This window comes from Alexandromys fortis, unplaced genomic scaffold, assembly GCF_014885135.2.
Source record: "Alexandromys fortis isolate MF-2015 unplaced genomic scaffold, M_Fortis_MF-2015_v1.1 scaffold_38, whole genome shotgun sequence".
Classification (NCBI taxonomy): domain Eukaryota; kingdom Metazoa; phylum Chordata; class Mammalia; order Rodentia; family Cricetidae; genus Alexandromys; species Alexandromys fortis.
In genome coordinates, this window is record NW_026067916.1 from 2,487,703 (window position 1) to 2,508,013 (window position 20,311).

Genomic DNA, 20,311 nt, shown 5'->3' on the forward strand with positions numbered 1-20,311 from the left:
CTGTTGCTTCATCGCTGCACCTGTTCCGACTTTCCTGGTCCGCACTCAATAAAGCGGGTTACTGGAGTCCAAAGCAACTTTCCCAGACAGCGTTCCTGGACCATCCTCCTAAGATTAATGCCTCTAGTCTTGAAGGAAGAGAAGAAGCTTTCCTTTTCCATCCTAGTAGATATTACTAGTTTCCCCTAAACCTGTATTTCTGGAATTTCTACCGTTTCGTTACCGAGATATCTGTTTTCAAGGGAGTATTTATTCAGGAGTCAGAGTGAGACTATTGGGCACCTTTTCTTTCTTTATAAAGAAAAACCTCCCCTATAATTATGGGAGTAATTTAAGTCTACATAAAGAGAGACTTCAGGAAAGAGAGGAGGCTAAAACTTTTCAGTCCTGCTCTCCAGATAGAACTGTTGAATATTCTTGCTTTTTCCTCCAGGCTTAAAAACCATAACCCATTATTATACCCCTTTTCTCCTTTAAGCCATGGCGTATTTCTCCACGTCCTCATAGACTCCTCCCGTCAGTGTACGGAATTAGAAAACAAAACAAAACAAACAAACAAAACACACAAACCACCTCCTTTCTTGTATGGTGTTAGTCTGTCTCACAGCCGCATGTACATTTGTGTAAACAAGCGCGTAAACCGAGAGTCTGGACAGAGGAGTGTATAAGGATGTCACAGGCTGCAAATACTCCTGGGATCTTATTCTGAAACTTCTGTAGAATCAGACGTTCTGCCGTTCGGGACAAAATCATCACCAGCTCCCACACAGTATTTCCCTTCTTTCATGGCACAGAGGTTTGTTTTTTTTCTTTTTTTCTTTTTTAACATTGTTAATCAGAAAGTCATAGAATGCTCGACCCAGAGGAGTGGCAGAGGGCCGGAGTAATTTTCAGCTCGTTAAGGAAAGCATAGGAGGGCAGCGGTGATGCAGGCGTGCCCGGGGGCCGATGCTGGTGCACCTGCAGCTGAGCGACTGCTCCTCTCTGCACAGGTCTGCACAGTGCTGGCAGCTTCCTTTCAGGCGGCTTGAGTGGATTACATAAATTAATGTGTATAAAGCTCTTCGAAGACTGTCTGGCGTGCTGGAACTGGCAGCGTGTGGATCATCTCCGCTGCAGTCACCAAGGGCATCTTCATTGATGGGCTAACTGTGATAATCTACCCTCTTTAGTTGGAAGAGCTACAGGGGCAATGGAAGAGTTCAATTAAAAATTAAGGCCATGGAGGAGATTTCGTTTCAGATATACCACTAAAATTTCATGTAAGACTGTGTAATGATTTTCAAACTAAGATGGTGAGAGTACTATTTAAAATCCACCATTTTTTTTAATCCTCTCCCAGAGGATGCCACACTCACCCTTGTCACCCTTGGGCACACTGCATGCGGCTCCCATCCAGTAAGGGTGCGTTAGAGTGAGTGGCTGTCTGCTGCAGGAGCAGAGGGATGAGCTGAGACGGCAAGGCTTCTATCTGCCACTTCTTAGCTACCCAGGCAAGTTCTTAACGTAGTCTTAGTCTTGGTCTTCTCATTTGTGAACCAACAGTTAGACTGCACTCTTCAAAAGTGCTCTGGGCTCTAGTGTAGGATTCTAAGTAGCAAAGTTACCTCTGCCGGGGACTTTCATGTGGAGGAAGTAGAGAGATGGCCCTGGCTCAATTCCCAGAACCCACATGGAAGCTCACGATTGTCTGTAATTGCAACTCCAGGAGTTTTGACACCTTCGCACAGACACACATGCAGGCAAGACCCACCAATGTATATAAAGAATAAAATAAATAACTTTAAAAAGTCTACTGGAATCTAAGAGGAGCTGGATATGTGCTCATATAAATGGGAAGTAACAGTTTTTTGAGGATCATTTTCAGATTGTCTAGTAGAAGTTTTCTTGAATGTGTGGGTTTCTGGCTGTTTCCCTCGTCCCATGTTGGCCTCATGTTGGAATCCGGTCTCTATAGTCTCCTGGAATTCGTTTGAGACTGGAGTCCGGCAGCTGGAGGGCTGGGTCAGTATCTTAGCTATGCGGCAAAGGTGTGGCTGCTCTCTCCTTACTCGGAGTTTTACGAGCTTCAGGCTCCTTATCAGAGGGAGCGCCAGAGGGTGCCTGGCCACAGGAGTGTGGGTGCTACTCCAAGATTATTGTGAAGATTCCTTTCCGGTGTGTGGGAATGTTTGACCTTGAACGATGGAAAGAAAAAATATGCTTTAGTTATTTATTCTCTGACTGTGATACTCTGCTGATTTTCAAAACAGCATGAAATTGTATTCAGGAATTATGTAAAGTGGATCATGTGTGTGTGTGAGAGTGTGTGTGAGAGAGAGAGAGAGAGAGAGAGAGAGAGAGAGAGAGAGAGAGAGAGAGAGAGAGAGAGAGAGAGAGAGTGTTTACATGTGACTAGCTCGGCAGTTAAGTGTTGAGGACTTCAGACATTTGTGTTGATAGGTAGTGGGTGTGGCTGAAACCCCTCGTAGTTGGAGACAGGAAATTTTCAGGATGGTCATCAGCCCTTCCTTCGTTGTGCATTTATTTGGACTTTGAGTAAAATGGTAGCCAGTTTATGAACTGTGAGCTGAATCTATAAGTTTTGAATGAACTAACCAGTTCTAGGATTTCCAGAGATTTTTCTTCCCCCTCCAAGTTTTAAGCTTACTTCCACAACCAACAGAAGTTTGGATCCGCAGGGTTTGGTGCGATACATGGCTAAAACGAAGGAACTAGATAGGTACATACTAGGGGAGCAGATCAACTAGAAGGAAGGTAAAAGAAAGCTGGTTTCTTATGCCATTGTTTCTACGGGGCCTGGTGGGGACACTGTGATGACCGGTCACTCAGTGTGGGAGAGTCTAGAACTTTGGAATGTCTTGGTGAACCTACACCATGCCTTCCTACGGAATCTCAGTTTTATGTTTAATGATTTTTTTTTGACGAATTATGATGCCTACTATACAAAAGATAAGCGACTACAATTATTATTGTTCACTAATATTGTTCAATAATTGTATGCATTCTTTACATTTAATGACTGTATACAAAGCTAACATATACAAAGTCTTGCATGTGGGAGACAAACGCTTCAGTAAACGTGAGCGAATTCGCATAGGAAGGATTAGAAACTTCCGAAGTTACAGCAGTTCATGAGTTGTTACTGATTAATGAGAAAAGCTGTGTAGTTCTGTTTTTGCCCTGCTTCAACATGCTGCCCCTCCTTGGCTTACGGATGGGAGGCACAGAAACTCGAATGCTTGAGATAGATCTTTGAGGCGTGAAGCGTTTCATTTTGAGGATGGTATTTCCCATCCAAATAATTCATCTCTTCTTTTGTGGTGAAGAAAAGCCTTACAGAATCTGAGCCTTCTCGCCGCGCCTGCCTCTGTCATGTTTGTAACCCAGAGGAGCTCCCAGGACTGATGTTAATAGTTTTCACCTCTTGTACAAAATATATAAAAATCTTCATTTTTAAAATCTCACCTGTGAGTACCCAGAAGTCTATTTTAGAGACCGCCTTACAGTCTATATTGACTGTAATAATTCTTGGGGACCGATGGGGACAGTGCACACCTTTAACTTCCAGTCTAGAGCATGGTCCCTGCTACTCATATAAAGACACCATGCTTGAGATAATAAGTGCAGCAGTACCTGACTTCATGAGAACAGCGCGCTGGGGTGCGGGGGTGCTCCTGCACTCTGTCTTCCAGTCGTTGTAGCTCTCTCTGTCATGGCCTCCCAGTGTCTGTGGGCCCACAGCTGGCATTCGGCAGTCCACACTCCCCGCCTGGAGCGCCAAGCCACCTTCTGCTCCCCTAGCTTCCAGAGGAAGTGGGCCAGTCTTTCCTGCTCATTCCTGCATTTTTTGCGGTTCTTCCCTGTCCTTGCTGGCACCGGTCCCGCTGCCGCAGCTCTGCCTCGTTACCTCTCCTTGTTTCCTCTCACCCTGGGCATCTTTGTCTCCTGACAGTGCTATCAGGGTTGTACCCCTTTGCTGTCATTTGTAATCTCTCTGAGCGTGGATTTTGACCTGTCTTCTCCTCTCACCTCGTGGCTGCCAGGGACTGCTTGAGGAAATCCCTCTGCAAATGCATCTCTCAGTTCCTGCTATTGCTGCAATCTCAAGCAGCTGAGCAGCCAGCCCTTTGTCCGCAAGTAGCTGTGTCGCTGACCTTCCTGCTCCCCTCAGCCCTGCTCCTTGTCCCTAGATGTCTTTCACTCTAGAGTCATTTCCTAGGGCTCTCTGAGCAAAGTGAGGCAAATTGGGTGGCTTCAACAACACACGTTTCTGGCGATCAGAAGTCTGAAATCAGGATGTTGACAAAGTTAGTGCCTTCTCCAAGCTGTGAGAGAAGGAGCTCTCCTTCGCTCCCTCTCCTTGGCTTGTGGATGCTGGATTCTTCTGGTTTCTTTATGTCATCTTCCCTCAGAGTGTTTGTTTCTCTCCCCCTCCCTCCTCCGGCCTTCAGTCTCTCTCTCCCTTCTTCCTTCCACTGGGATTTACTATGTAACCTATCCTTGGACTCAGGATCCTTCTACCTCTGCATAGCAAGCACTGGCAATAACTTTTTCACCCCCCCACCCCCCACACAAAAAAATCCGGGCATCTTTCAGATTGCTTAGGTGCCTGATCAGCTCCAGGGTAGCCTCCTCTGATGTGGGAATGTCATATATCAATCTGTTGATTTCATTGGTTAAGCAATAAAGAAACTCCTTGGCCCTGATAGGTTAAAACATAGGTGGGAGGAGTAAACAGAACAGGATGCTGGGAGGAAGAGGAAGTGAGCTCAGACTCACCCTCTGGAGCAGAGGCCCTGCTTCGCTCTCCTGGGCATACGCACTGAAGCTCCGACCCAGGATGGACCTAGGCTAGCATCTTCCCGGTAAGCGCACCTAGCGGTGCTACATAGATGATAAGAAATGGGCTAAATTAATATGTTAGAATTAGCCTAGAAGAGGCTAGATAGAAATGGGCCAAGCAGTGTTTAAATGGATACAGTTTGTGTGTTGTCATTTCAGGCATAAGCTAGCCAGGCGGCCGGGGTGCTGGGGTCGCAGCCCCGCCACACTTATTACTACGCTCCTCGTAATGTAGTTCTATTATCAACAGTCTTTTTTCCTCCTTCCTAAATAAGGGCACTTCAGAAATAACAGAGTCAAAGCTTAGACCTATGAGTTTTTAGTGGACAGAGATCAACAGTTGCAGCCTTCCTTTTTCTTCAAGTACTCAGTCTTGTTAGGATCTTCACTGCCTTCCCACAGACGCCTCCTACACCAGCCGGGACTTCAGAGGACCCTCTGTGTTCTGTTTCTCCTGCCTCAGGCCACTTTCTCTCCTCTCCCCCAGCCCACGTCTCCCACTCTGTCTTTCCTGTCACCCCCTTTCCTCGCACTTTTGCCCAGGCTCTGACTGTGCTTCTCTAGCCCTCTTTTCTTTTGTAACAGGAGCCTCTGAGATCATTTCTCATGCTCTCATTGAGCGTCTCGTCTGTGCCTTGCTTTTGGCTACCCCGCTATTATAGTCACACCAGAGTGTCTGGCTCAGCTTCCTGTTCCAAACTCTGCGCTGGATATCCAGCTACACGGTTAGATGTTTCTGCCTTTGTATTCTCCAGCCGTCCTGGTCTCAGTGCACACAAAATATTAGTAATTCCTGTGGTCCCCAACCCTACACTTTCTCTCTTCTGTAACTTAGAAACTGGCTTTCCCAGCTGTGTGATTTCCAGGCTGGGAGCCTTAAGCTCTCCAGCCCCTCAAGCAAGCACTGACTTGGCTCTCTTCCCTCGGTTCCCTTGCTTCCCACCACTAATTCGGACGCACAATTTCAGCATCTCCTGCCTGGCCTTGTGGTTGTCTTCTGACTGACTATCCCGTCTGTGGCTTCCTTCCTGTTCCAGCCCAATGCAAGCTCTCCAGTACAAATTGTGTCCTTATACCCCCACCTTTAAAGGTCTTTGTCGGCCGCAAATTCAAGTTCCCTTTCCTGGCTTGGCTTTCAAGGCTTTTCACAGTCAGGTCCAGTCCTGCCTCGCGGTGCCTGGCGGCCATGTATGCCTGTTCTGGTGCCCTCATCGTCATCGCCTCTGCCACCGCGGCAGTTCCCTGCTGTCACCGCCACCTGCTTTATCTCAGCTCCTCTTTGCTCCCACGACGCCACTGTTCCTCCATTTCAGCCTTGCCCAAATGTCCCCTCTCTGGTGTTTATGGCTGCCTGTTTTGTGCCAGGCTTTGGATATGCGCTTACCCTGGCCTCTCCTGGCGTTTTTCAGGCTTGTTCTGTTTTATAGGAATATTCTGCATTATCTCGTTTTTTTTTTTTTGTTTGTTTTTTGTTTTTTTCCCCGTGATCATGCCTGTGTAGACTGGTTTTTCTCTGGGCCACCAGTTCACAGATAATGACAGGGAGACTTCTTGTTAATTATGAAAACTTGGCCTTAGCTTAGGCTTGTCCCACCAGCTCTTAGAACTTAAATTAACCCCAAGTATATCAATCTAGGTTTAGCCACATGGCTTTTTATCTTCTTTCATTCTGTATGTCCAGCTTCCCCCCAGGTCTCATGGACTTCTTCCTGTGTTGATCTCCTCCTGCCTAGCTGTTGGCTGTTCAGCTTTTTGTCACCCCAATCGCCTTAGATGCTGTGGATCGCAGTGTGCTGGCTAAGTTTTAACTCGGCTTGACCCAAGTGAGGGTTACCAGCGAGGAGGGAACCCCAACTAAGAAAAATGCCTCCTTAAGATCAGGCTGCAGGTCGGATTGTAGGGACTTTTCTTAATTAGTGATTTATGAGGGATGACCTAGACATTGTGGGCGGTGCCACCCCTGGGCTGGTAGTTCTGGGTCCTATAAGAAAGCAATCCATAAGTAACAAGATAATAAGTAGGGCTCCTGCATGACCCCTGCATGAGCTCCTGGCTCCAGTTCCTGTCCTGAATTCCTCCAGTGATGTGGAAGCATAAGCCAATAAACCTTTCCTTCCTCAAGTTCCTTTGGTCATGGTGTTTTGTCACAGCAATGGTAAGCTCATTGTATTCCAAGTATATCATCCTGCATCAATCGCAAAAAGAGCCTCAATTCTCCTTAATTCTCTTGTTGGAAATTTAGTTTAAATTTTGCATGCTTAAAACTTTCTGTGATTTTTGGATTTCTATTCTAAAAATGTTTGATCAGATCAAATGCCATCTCCCTAATTATGGTAGACAGAATTACCATAATTATGTCACGTCCCGGCCAGTGGCTGGAATGTCTGAGTAGTGCTGTACCGAGAGAGAGGGGAAGAACATGCCATGAAATGCAAAATGTATGACATTTGGGGGAGTTAGTCACCTTCATTTTGAGAAGACAAGAGAGCTAACAGGCATCGAAAGCCCAAGCAGCGTCATTGTCTCTGCCTTGAGCATCACCATTCTGTCCTCAGGCTCACCAGACTGCAGCTGTGTCTCTGAGAGGGTGAGTGCTCCCCCCCCCCCCCCCCCCCCCCGCCTCCCTCAGCTGTGTGTGTGGAAAGCTGGCCTTTGACACTGGAAGAGTTTCCGCATTGCATACGTACCTGTGCATTTCTTCAGCAGGTGGTGTTTGAAACACCCATTTAGGAGTATTGAGTGTCTGTGGAATCGCCTAGCAGCAAACACGATGGTCACCAGTCAAGGGTGAGGAGTCTCAGGAATTTCCCAGGTCTTGAATCTGTGGTCTCCATTTGATCTCTAAAACGAAAACAAACGTGTTTATTCTTATTCCGAACACTTCACATTTCTGAAGATATAATCACACACCATTTAAACCAGCAGGTTTATTTTACAAATTTCTTTTTTAAGGCCATATGGATATTTTTAAGTTTCTTAAATGAGCATTTTCAACATTTTATGACAACAAGAGAAGCAATACATTCCCCCTGGTGAGTCTGTTTTATTTTTTTATTTTTAATATATGGTTATTTCTCATTATTTTTATCTGTTATTTAGCTTTAGCATTTGTTTTTTCTTAATATTGAGTTTTATTAGCTATTTTGTTAACTACTTCTTTTTAGAGCACATAAGCCTAGGGGTTTTCTTAAAATGTTTTTCCAAATGACGTGAATTAATGACAGTGGTATTTATTACACAGTAATTTTTAAAATAAGGAGATATTTTTATTGTTTAAAATTTGTTTTATTATTTTATGAGTATGAGTGTTTGCCTTCATGTATGCATGTATAACGTGTATGTCTGGTGCCCAGAGAGGCCAGAAGAAGGCAGTGCTGGAGACCCTGAAACTGGAGTTATAGACAGTTGTGAGTCGCTATGTGGGTGCTGGGAATTAAATCCAAGTCTGCTGGAAGAGCAACTAGTGTTCCTAGCTGGTGAGTCATCTCTCCAGCCCTTCATATACTTTCAAAATACCTAGTCCAAATTGTACAATATTAAGTTATATACACATATTTATTTATGTATAGAAAGAATGTATTAAAAATCTTTTATGGTTTTTATGAGCAGATAGAAGAGAGAAAATATTTCAACAATCTGTAGTTGAATTCCCAGGAAAGTTCACATTTGTCTTCTCAGTGATAAAAATGCTCTTTCCTCCGTTTTGTTTGAGACAAGGTCTTACTGTATAGCCCTGGCTAGCGTGGTATTTGCTGTGTCGCTTAGGATGGCCCTGGATTCAGAGTGCTCTTCCTGCTTCAGCTTCCTGAGTGCTGGGTTTGCATATCACATTCAGCTTTACACATATAAACTTTACATGTAGATACTGAAAGAGGCGGAGAACTCAGGGAGTGTTTGAATGCTCAATGCCGTGTCCTTATTAGCTCTTTCTCAGTCCTAGGACCTCCACATGTGAGGAGTCTATGTGGTGTGATGTTTGGACGGTGTCCTGTTATCCCTCGAACGTGTTACGCAGCTCTGTGTCCCCGTCAGTTTAAAGGCTGAGGCGTGCAATCCATCTTCTTTAAAAAGCATAGCAGATTGATGCCGGTCTTTCAGTGTATTTTAATGGTTCTTTGGGAAGGGAAAGAAGGGGACAGAGTTGTAATTATAATACCACAACCTTGCGACATCCCAGGGTTTGCCAGTGAGAATGTGTCAGTCATAATCTTATCAACCGTAGCGTACGCTTTGGTGGAAACAAACTGAAATATGTCCCTATAATTTAGTTCTTCTTTTAAGGCCAGACAGTGACTCTAACTTAGTTTTCTCTGGGTATTTATTTATTCTGTTTTATGGCACGGGGGCTATGAAGCCGCAGTGGCTCTTGGGAGGGGAGCGGGAAGGGAGAGAGTTCTCTATCTATCCCCTGAGGATTGGGGTGTAGGCCTCTCAGGGCCTGCCTTTTATACTCAAACCTTGATGCTATGCTTGGAGGTAGCCAGAGTTGGTGCTGGGGCTTTTTGTATCCTTTAAGTGTGTGCAAGTGATGAAAGTGGCCAGGGGTCTTCTTTAAGTACCTGCTGCTGACATACTGGGAAGAAGGTGGGTTTTGCTACACTCATGTCCAGTCTGAACTTTTTAGAATGACATAATTTTAGAATGCGATGTCTGAGCTTTGATTCAGAACATAGGGTTTTCTTAGTGCTACAGTATATACCGTCTGATGCCAAATTAATATTCCAGGAGCCTTAGCCAAAAGAAAAGCCAAGTCGGTTAGTTATGCAGACATTTTTAACAAAGGGAAATTATTCTATGTCAGGTGCAATGAATTTTCTTGGAAACATTTTTCATTAATCTAGATGAATCACAGATAAAGAAGAAATAAAGATTGATGAGATAAGCTTGTTTGTTAGGAATTGTCATTCATGGCCAGAATTATAAATCCTTTTGTGTCATAGGCCGATGTTGGTGTCTTCAGCTCCCTGGCTCGCTTTCGATCCCTTTCGAGTGGCTATGACGGAGAACGTCCCATAGTCCTCACCTCTCCTCCTTAAGAGGCAGACTATTAAGTCTGACGAATGAGGATCCTTGGGGCATTAGATATCGGGGTTCAGGTGTGCAAAAGGCTTGATAACACATGGCCTGTGTGCAGACGCCTTAATTGAGTCTGGGACTTCCCCAGGAGGTTCTCATGACTCTGTCTAAATGACGTGTTACAAGTGCACCCAAAGGTGCTTTAGTCATAGCGAGAAAAAAGCAAACATGTACTTTGCGAAGCGCACCACGGATTTCTGAGTAGTTATTGGGAGATGAAAACACGAGACCCTGTGTGACTGACATTGACTGCGTGACCTCACTCTTGGCTGAGCCATTGTGCTCATGCCCTGCATCCCCATATTACTCTTACTACATTGCCTGGAGTCCACGTCTGGAGTAGCATCTTCTCTGGGTGCCCTGCAGGAGAAACACTGTGTAGGTACAGTGTGATGTATGGCATGCCGCTGTAAAGGACAGAGTTCCCATAGAGACTGCCTGTGTTTGGCGGCAATCCCAGCATTTGCGTAGCGGTTTCCAACAAGGCATGATGCTGAATATGACTTTGATTTTCAGTTTTGTCTGTTTTGATTATTTTAGAGAGAAAGAGAAAAAGAAAGAATGTAAAGTTGTGAGTAAGGAGGTGGGGAGTATCTGATAGAAACTGGAGGGGAAAATATGAACAAATGTATTGTCTTCAAAAGTTTTTAATAAAAAAGTTTAAAAGACTGAATGGATTTTTTTTGCAGTAAATAGGACACCACAAAAGCTTTACCTATTTATTTATTTGTTCATCTGTATGTATATTTGCATGAATTTATATGCCCCGTGTGCATGCAGGGGGCTGAGGAGACCACAAGAGGGTGATGGTACCCTGGAACTGCAGCAACTTGCCAGTGAGAGCAGCCATGTGGGTGCTTGGGAACAAACCCAAGTCCTCTGCAAGAGCATCAAGTGCTCTTAAATACTGAGCCCTCTCTCCAACCCCGATAGGACAGTTTTTGGAATCAAGCTACACCCAGCCTATTGAAAAGAGACCAAGGCCCGAGGACATGAAATAATTACGCCAATAAAAATGATATTGGAGAGAGTTTGACCGATTAGTTATTTTGAAACCGGAGGGGTCTCTTTTCTCATTTGCTCCATGCCAGATTTCAATTTTAAAGGTATTTTATTTGATAACATTTATGTCTGTGATGCAGAGCTCTGAAGATGGTGGAGGTTAACTGTTGGGTGGCAGCTGCACGGTCTACAGATGGGGTCAAACGAGGAGGCTTGGCGAGAGATGCCAGGGTGCCGTAACTGTCAGGTCCTGGAAGCAGTGTTGGAACGTTTGACAGTGTGCGTAGATTGCCTTCATTGGACAAGGCAGAATGGTTAATAGTGAATGTATTTCCCTTCAAGTCCTGAATATATACATGGATTCTTAGCTCGTGCATATGAAAGGACTTTGCCTTTATATTTATTTCATATCATGGCAGCTGGAGTCTTCGTGAAGGAGACAGCTATAGAGAAAAGAAGCCGGTAGTTTGTGACACTTCCGTTTAGAGAGATGAAAGACTTCAGTAAGCAAAGAGGAGAGACATTGCATTATTTTTATTTATTTATTTTTATTTTTCTTGTTTGTTTTCTGGTAGCCGTGGATGCTAAAGAAAGAAATAGACCTGTTATGAAAATTTTCTTTGCTTTTCTCTACCTTGTTCTCTTCCCCGGCCCCAGTTTCATGGGTTGGCCGGTCTTCTCTTTTGTTCTGAACACTGCCTGCCTTTGGTGAAGCACACACTGCTGTCTCCTCCCGGGCAGACGTGTAGAGCTCGTGGCTGCCGAGCTTCTCTGTCCTGAACTCTGATGTGCCAGGCACTGGGTTGGTGCTTCGGGATAGGGGTGTTTTCAGTGCCGTCCTCTCATGGAGGCTAATGTGGTACTTTTAGGGCGTGCACAGTGGGAACAGGCTGGGGAAGAAGGGCGCATGTTTCAGGCAGGAGAGAGAGATGTTCTGTGATGTCAGCTTCTAGAAGGCTCCCTGCTGTGACCCTTACAGGCTCCAGTGTGCACAGGTCTTTTATGTTGTCTTCTGCTTTTGACAAAACACTAGTTGTGTTGAGAGGATGTGGATGCCCCCACATGAGGAGTGATTTTCGGTTCTTCTCGGGGCCATTTAGATGTATTTCTCCCCCTCTTTTTGATGAGAAGGAGTAGGGAAGGGAAAATCTCAAGTGAGCGAAATCAGTTTTCCAGTCACCAGGCTCATTAAGTTAATATTTACTTTCTAAATGAATGTATTTGCCCGCCCTTCCTGCCGTTGGTTTGGCAAGAATTTAACATGCACTTGAGGGTTCAAACTAGTCTCTACTTCCACCAGGCACTTTACTCAGAGGCTGGTGGCCCATGTGACGTCCTGGACCTGGCTGGGTTCTTTTTCTTGAAATTTCATGCATCTTGGGTTTCGGGGAAGAAATAAAATCAAGTCACACTTTCTCTGTTTCTCTGTCTGCTGCCCAGTCTCGATCAAATGATGGATCAAATGATGTCTTGTGCCTTTAAACCCATTTCTAATAACCGTGTTGCCGTATGAAAAGATCAGGCATTGGGTTAAAGACCAACCGTGGAGAACTAAAGTTCAGACCTGAAAACTGTGTGTATTTTTGTTATTAATTCTAATAGCGTGACATGCTAGTATTATAAAAAAAAAAGCACCTGATCACTCATGGAAAGGTGAAAATATACAGATGACATTCAAATACTGGAAATTTAGGGAGAAAGGTTTCTGCTTAGTAACAACTCATCTTTTTCAATGTTTCATTCATTAATATTTTAGGACTGATTTTCTTTTAAGTTGTGTGTGTGCACGTGTGTGTGGGTGAGCGTGTGCGTGTGTGCGTGTATGTGTGTGTGTGTCTGCGCACATGAGTGCAGGTGCCCTTGGAGGCCAGAAGTTGGCATCAGATCGCCCAGAGCCGGAGTTACAGGCAGTATAACTGATGTAACAGTTGTGTGTTACAGCACACAGGTGTCAACTGTTCAATGCGAGCGTTGGGAGCCGAACTCAGGGCCTCTGAAAGAGCAGTTTCCACTCTTTACTGCTCATCCGCCTCTCCAGCTCCTTATTTTTAACAGTTAAGCAGTTTAGAAGAGTCAGAAATCTTTAATAAATAAATAAAAATTAAAAAAAAAACAAAACAAAAAATAAAGATGATCTTGTCATGAAGGCTTTTTGCTCTCTGAACCTTAGTGACTATTTGCTCTCACAAGTCTGCCTTGGTGTTATTGAGATGCTGTTTAATACATAATCCTTAGTTAAGGGCAGAATCCATTTTTATTAATTTATTTTGCATATTGGTAATTTTACTTAACTTTATTGATTCCAGTCTTTTTCAGAGATTTCCTAGCTAAATAATCAGGCTATCCACAAATTGTTTTTTTCTTAACGTTTTCTTTTTCTAGTGTTGTATGAAATTAATATTTTTATTTTTTTATGATGGAAGCTTTAGTTTTTCTTAGTGGAAGTTATTAATTTTCCATAGGTCTCAGATGAGTTTTTATGGTATAACGCTTTAATGAACATAACATATTGATTGTTGTACCCTCTCTGGATACAGAAGGTCTTCAGACACATTTCATAGCACGGTGGATAAACTTTTCAAGCCTATTATGTCAGATAGCTGCCAATTATGTTCCATTATTAGAGGCTGTTTCGAGGCTTTTAAAAAATTTATGTCAAAGGAGAAAGCTGTGTGTGCTTAAAATTCTTAAGCTGGAACCCTTGTTCTTCCAAATGGATCTATATCTGACACACACGCACATCTGTCTCAGCAAATGCATCCGTTTCGAAAGCCGCAGGTATGTCCTGCAAGGTTTTGTAATTCCAGCATGGTGTATATGTCTCTCTGGAATAACGAGAAAGTCTGATGAACTGTGTTTGGGACATACACTGTCATTTGGGTAATCTGCAAGGCAGTGAATAGCTACAGGAATCACAGACTTAGCAGTGTATTGGGCGAGGCAGTTTCCTCTGAGATTTATTTTTCATCTCTGCATGGATCGGCATGCACCTCTCAGGTTCTAGCAGGTGCTGCGAGCAGTGCTGGGTGCTGGGTGCAAAGCTAGAGCAGGAGATGTGGGAGCTTCCTCCTACCTTCCTCCAGACTCCGCAAAGCCTTCTGGGAGCCCCCTTTCCTTATCTGTCCCGCCAGGAGAAGTTGTTGCGAAGAGTGGTAACCTAGAGCTTGTAAATCCTTTCAAAGGTCCTGGCACAGAGCCTGCGCTGCCTCTTCCCAGCAGCACCCTGTACACCCGTGGTGTGCTGTGGGTTTGGATTTGTGAGTTCTCACTTCTGGAGACTCATGGGTGTGCGTTTGACTTTGTGAGCCCCACATCGAGGGGCACAGGCTCAGGGCCACATAGTGCCGGCCTAGCTTCAGCACGGGCACCAGTGGTCTTACTTTTAGAAACTGCTTCATTTTAAAGACGAGAGAACCGTCTGTAAAGTCCACATGGATGCTTCCTGCTGTTACTGTCTCAACTTCTGCAGTCACACAGCCTTTGGTGACACCTGTTGGCTGGACCTAACTGTGAGCACTGGCCACCGGGTGGGTTTTGGTGGATGAGAGTTATGGCCTTTGTGAGCACCACTAATGGGTGGTTCACGTACGTCACGTCTCCGGTGTGCACCTGGTGACAAGAATGTCACAGATAGCATTGATCATCCTTTATAGAGTGGGAGGAAGATAATTCCTGTTCTTTCCTTCTTCTGGTTTGAGGCCTTCCAGCATCTCCCTGCATCCCTGGTGCTCTGTTTTTACCGACATTTTCACTAGAACACAGTCACTGTCTGCAGAAGCCCCGTTTCCCCAGTTCCCTGGCTCCTGCATCCCTGAATTGAGTAATCCACCCACTTGCGCCATCAGGACATTCCCCTCTCTAGGCTGTTCAGCACAGTCCTTTGCACTTGCAGATAAAAGACCGAAAGATCAGCCAGCCAACACTTTTGATATCTTTTAAGGGCTCTTGTATTATTTGGACCTTCTTCTCACCCACCCCACTTCTTTCTCCAGAATGCTACAGGTAAGCCTGTGGCGATGGGATAAGTCTTACCTTAATTCTTTTTCTTTCTGTGTTTTATTTAAATTTTCCAATAATGTTTTCATTAATTTCGTTTTACAGATAAGGAAGAAACTTAGAGTAGTTAAACAGCACAGAGCTAGTGAGGGTTCTGAATGAGGGGTGATTTAGACCCCAATTCCTTAAACTTTGTCTTTGGGCCCTGTGTCAGTTTGCTTTTATTGAATGTGGATCTTGTGGACAATTTGGTGATAGATTTTGGAACATGCCATGACCAAAAATTAATGCTACATCAGATGTATGATGCGGTCAGTGTCTTTTTGGCCAAGATTGTCCTTGTTGCATTGCACAGCTTCACTGCGCCTTGGTTTTGAACACGTGGTTGTGCACCACACACCACTCTGTCATGCATTGCCAGTGCCTGGGACCAGATTCAGTGCTGGAAAAGATTGGTTCAAGATATGTTAGAGTCTTCTATGCTGTGGAATGTTTGTTTAATGATGCAAAGATGTGTTGTATTCTTTTATGTTGCATTTGTTTAATTTGGTGAAGCTGTGTTACTTTGCTTGTTTAAAACACCTGATTGATCAATAGCAAGGCAGGAGCAAGGAGAGGTGGGGCTGGCAGAGAGAATGAATAGAAGGAGAAAGGAGAAGAGAGAGAAAAGGGGAGGGAGAGGAGCTACACAGCAAGCCATGGAATAACAAATAAATTACAGTATATAGAAGGGTAAGAAGCCCAGAGACAAAAGGTAGATAGAATAATTTAAGTTAAAAAAGTTGGCTAGGAACAATCCAAGCTAAGACTGGGCATTTATAAGAATAATTCTCCATGTATTTATTTGGGAGCTGGGTGGTGGGCCCCCAAAGAACAAAGAATAAAAGAGTTAAAAAAGAAAAACAAAGCAAAACAAAGAAATCACCCCCTGACAATTCAAGGCTATTACATGCGTTGAACCAGTGTGTTTTAGCTGCACACAGGTAATTTTCTGGCCTCATATAAGCACAATGGTTTAGTTACAGAAAGCAAGGTTACTATTTTTGCAGCCATTTCTCATTTAAGTATCAGGTTTGTATCATTTTGGATTGGATTAGGATGTTTGATTTTTTTTTTTTAAAAAAAAATGCTGACTTAAGTTTCATGAAAACCCGTGAGAGGAACTTTGGCTTGGGATTAGGCTGGGATTTCCAACACTTTCTGGAATGACTCTCAGCTCCCCCAGTTTGCTGTCACGCACGCACGTGTGTGAAATGGTGCTCTCAGCGCTGGCTGACAGCGTAGAGTAGAGCAATGGTAGGTCAGCTTTGAGGAATTCGGAAGATACTGTAGGTCTCGCGGTGCTAAAGGGTTGATCAGGTGTTCCCTCTTTATGCAGAAATAAGTAGGTACATACATCTCAGTAGTGCGCACACTCACTTTCCTCTTCATAAGCGGTAAATTCTGCGTACATATGCACCAACATTTGTTTTTAAAGTTTTTTTTTTTTTTTGTTTTACAAGTTATTTATTTTATTGGAGGAATATGTGTGCATGGCTGCTTGTCTGTGTTAGATCATGTGTGTGCAGATGCCTGCAGAGACCAGAGAGGACATTGGATTCCCTGGAATTGGAATTAAAGGTGGTTGTGAGTTCTGGATATGGGTGCTGGGGGCCAAGCCCGTGTCCTTTGGGACATCTCGCAGCCATGGTGTCTCTCTAGCCCCCAAATTGTTTTAAGATAAAACTCATGATTTATTATCAGTAAATGTTTGACTCGATACCTATTTTACATAGGCGTATTCCCAGGGTCGCATAACAGTTTGTCCCAGTAAAAGGGGTCATGAATGGAGGAGGGAAGCCATGATCTAGTCATGCCTTAGTCCTGAGCCTTCTAGCACTGAGAGAGGCTTGTTGGGTTAGCCTTTGGAAAGGAGCCTTGAAAATTCCTGCCTCTGAATGTTGATTGAGTTACATTTTCTGTTGAATTGTAACTTTCAAGTTGCAAATTAATGCCAAGAGTACATTGGGGTGGGGACTAATTGAGAAACAAAGTACAAACAAAGTGCTGCATACAAATTGATCTTCCAACTTGGAGTGCTTACTATAAATCCCATTGCCTGTGCCTCCAGGAGACTTTCTTACCTAATTAAAAAGTGCAGGCCAGATATGCGTGCCGGGAACCCAGTACCAATGGCAGTTCTGCTCCTGTTCGTTTGGCAACAGTTCAGAATAATCGGTTACATTTTTAAAAATAAAATGACTGTTCATAGTGGGCTAGTTCTCTCTAAAAGCCAGTGTGTGTGTGAGATCATCATTTTTAGCATTTTAGTTTTGGTGTACAATGAACTCTTACTTGTATTTAGAACACTTAAAAAGTCTATTATCTTTTAATTTCAGGGTTTGTTTTGGGTTGTTTTTGCTTCTGTCCAGCTTGACCTTATACCTATAACATTATGTTTAGTGGCTAGCTCTCATTCTGAGGAAAAACCTGTATTTAATATCTGAATTACCATAAGTCTTATTGGTGGATACTGAGTGAATCTGTTTTATTCCATTGCTGTCTTGCTAGATTTATTTTGAAAAGTAAATGGAAGGCCACATTATAAAAGAAATTGGATAGCAATATACTATTCCTTAAAAATATTTTGAACAATATTATTTTCAAATGTACCAAATATTAATAACAATGTTATAGACAAGAGATCAGATCTGTTAGAAATCATAATCTTATAGAATTTATTGTAGAATAATTTTTAAAAATTATTTTGACAGTCAGAAATGAAAAATGGGACTCTAGAAGGGGTATTATTGCCCATTTTATTTTTATTAGTAAAATAGGAAACTTTAAATTCTTTTTTTCTTTAATATTAGCTAATTGCAATATACGACACCTTAAATTCTTATTTAATTAAGAGACACCAGCACTTAAGGATTAAGCCATCATGAATGTTGTTATGTAGATAGATGTCTTTTTTATAAATTGGGGGAAAAAGAGCTAACACAAATCTTTGAGTGTGGTAACTTGAGTACATAGAGCTGAGCTTCCTTTGCTTAAGTAGCTGAGCCTGTTCTGGGGCCTTTTAGCCTTTAATTTGTTGTATCACAACACTTCAGCGTAAGCAGAAACACAGTAATCTAATTGGCTAGACACACACACACAGAGTATATTTTCTTAATAGAAAAACATTTCTTTGTTTCGCGAGCCTTCGGTTTGAGGGCTGAAGCCATGACTCATGGCTGAGAGTGCTTGCTGGGGAATGCATGTTTGGTTCACGGCCATGTGTTAACTACAGTCCAGGGGCTTCTATGCCATGTTCTGACCCCCGTAGATAACAGGCAGGCATGTGGTGCATAGAAATACATGCATGCAAAAAACACGTTTGCATGTAAGACAAGAAGTGAGTCTTTACAGAAGGGAACTTGGATTTAAAATGTATGTACCCCCAAATGAGTTTTCTTTGGAAGATTTAAAATATGTTTTTGTCAGTTTGAAAACTAGATTTCTTTTATCCAAATTGTACTGTATAATGAGGAAAAAAAAAATCTTCTTAGAGACAGTGAAAACACTTGAATCTCTGAAGTATAAAAGTATATTCAAGTTAGGTAGGGGCTTGGGGCAAGCGAATAGTTAGAACAGCGAGATTCAGAAATGAGATGACATCACTCTCATGTGTAGCTTCACCGGAAACAAGATTAGCAGTATTTTTATCACTTAGGTGTATACTAGCCGGAATATTCATGGAAATCATAGGTAATTTTGAAAATAATTATAAGAGGATTTAAGAAATACTTAGCTACTGGGGGACGTGACTGTCGTGTGGTCGGAGATGAGCTCCCAGTATTTTGAGTCTCCGTGATGTGTTCCCATAAAGCCCGCACATGTTTGCTGGGAGAACTTGGAATTTGCACGTCCATTTCCTTGACTTTTGAGGGACAGCAGAGGTTAGAGGGACCTGGAGGCAGCCCCTTTTTTCTAGTCAGATGGAATCCTGGATGTGATGTCCTTCTTGTCTGCTTCAGTTGGTGACCTCATCTTCCTCCTTGAGAAAGACTCTGTAATTACATCTGAATTTTATCGCCATGTTTAAGTGTTTGTCTGAGATACATTTTGTGCACCACAAAGAACAGTTCAATATTTAAGAAAACCTTATTACTGTAAAACAGAGAATAGAGCATTAATTTTATCTTAAGGTATTGAATTTTACCGTAAAAAGTTAATAACCCTTATATTAAAATGAACTAAATTTTAATGATATTTACTTTCTTTAACTTTTATTTTCAAAATCTTTTTTTTAGTGTACTTCAATCTTATAACATTAGTCTCACTGATTTCATTTTGTAATATTTTTTATCTTACCTTACGATATTCTTTTTGTTGCAAAACCATTTTTTCTTTAACCTTGATTTTTTTTTTAACAAAAATAATCTCATAGGGAGCAAGTGGAGGGCTATGAAGGGTGCTTGGCAGAAGGAGACCAAGGAGGAAACTAAAATATATATCTTATACCTATAACTTTTATTTCCCTTTTTTGATATTTTTATCATTATTATTAATATTACTGTTACTATTCTAATAAAATTAGAAAATAGCTTTTAATAATTTAAAATGAAAACTCAAGAGGCTATATCTAAAACACAGTAAACATATTTGGTATTTAAAATATCTAACAATTATAAAGTCTAATAGTTTTGTGCTTTTTAAATAAAATATAAACTAATTATTTCTTAAAGATTGAAATAATTATAACAAACACTTGACATTTTTTTTTTTTTAGCCCAGGTTAGCTCAATCAATCCCGAATAAGAAAATAACTGCTTGAGGTATCACCAACCCTGATCTCAAGTGGTTCTATAGAACTGTAGTAAAAGAATCAGCATGGTGCTGTGAGACAATGGTCTGTATCCTGTCAATTATATTTTAATAAAATGCTGATTGGCTAGTATCCAGGCAAGAAGTATAGGCGGGACAACCAGACAGGAAGTACAAGTGGGTTAATGAGAATGACAATTCTAGGAAAAAGGAAGTCCCAGTGTGCAGTCGTGACCAGCCACAGAAGAAGCAAGATGTGACTGCCTGGCAGAATAAGGTACGGAGCCATGTGGCTAACATAGACAAGAATAATGGGCTAATATATAAGAGATAATAAGAAGTCTGAGCTACTAGGCCAATCAGTTTATAACTAATGTAGACTCTCTGTGTGATTCCTTTGGGACTTAAGGACTGTGGGAACCAGGCAGGACAGAAAACCTCGTCAATAGCATGGTATTGGCACAATACCATGTTGCCTTCAACTGAAGAATGGACAAGGAAAATGCGGTCCATTTACACAATGGAGTACTATTCAGTGGTAAAAAACAATGATATTTTCAAGTTTGTAGGCAAATGGATAGAACTAGGAAAAAAAAAACCA

The 20,311-nt window shown here is 42.6% G+C and overlaps 1 protein-coding gene and 1 long non-coding RNA gene across 7 annotated transcripts in view; one reads left to right on the forward strand and one right to left on the reverse strand.

Moving 5' to 3' along the window:
* Positions 1-20,311, forward strand: part of Cdk14 (cyclin dependent kinase 14) — a 575,534-nt gene that overhangs the window by 7,352 nt on the left and 547,871 nt on the right. Inside the window, exon 1 of one of the 6 annotated variants that reach the window (XM_050139708.1) lies at positions 14,904-14,925. The exons of the other annotated variants lie outside the window; for them this stretch is intronic. Within the exon in view, the coding sequence (XP_049995665.1) occupies positions 14,917-14,925 (9 nt within the window). The 5' untranslated portion in view covers positions 14,904-14,916. Of the gene's footprint in view, positions 1-14,903; positions 14,926-20,311 lie in introns of those variants that run through there. 6 annotated transcript variants of the gene reach the window in all.
* On the reverse strand, positions 798-4,148 carry LOC126500081 (uncharacterized). The gene is made up of 2 exons (XR_007591248.1): positions 3,637-4,148; positions 798-2,176 (listed from the first exon to the last, which is right to left on the reverse strand). It is a non-coding gene; the product is annotated as an uncharacterized lncRNA (long non-coding RNA).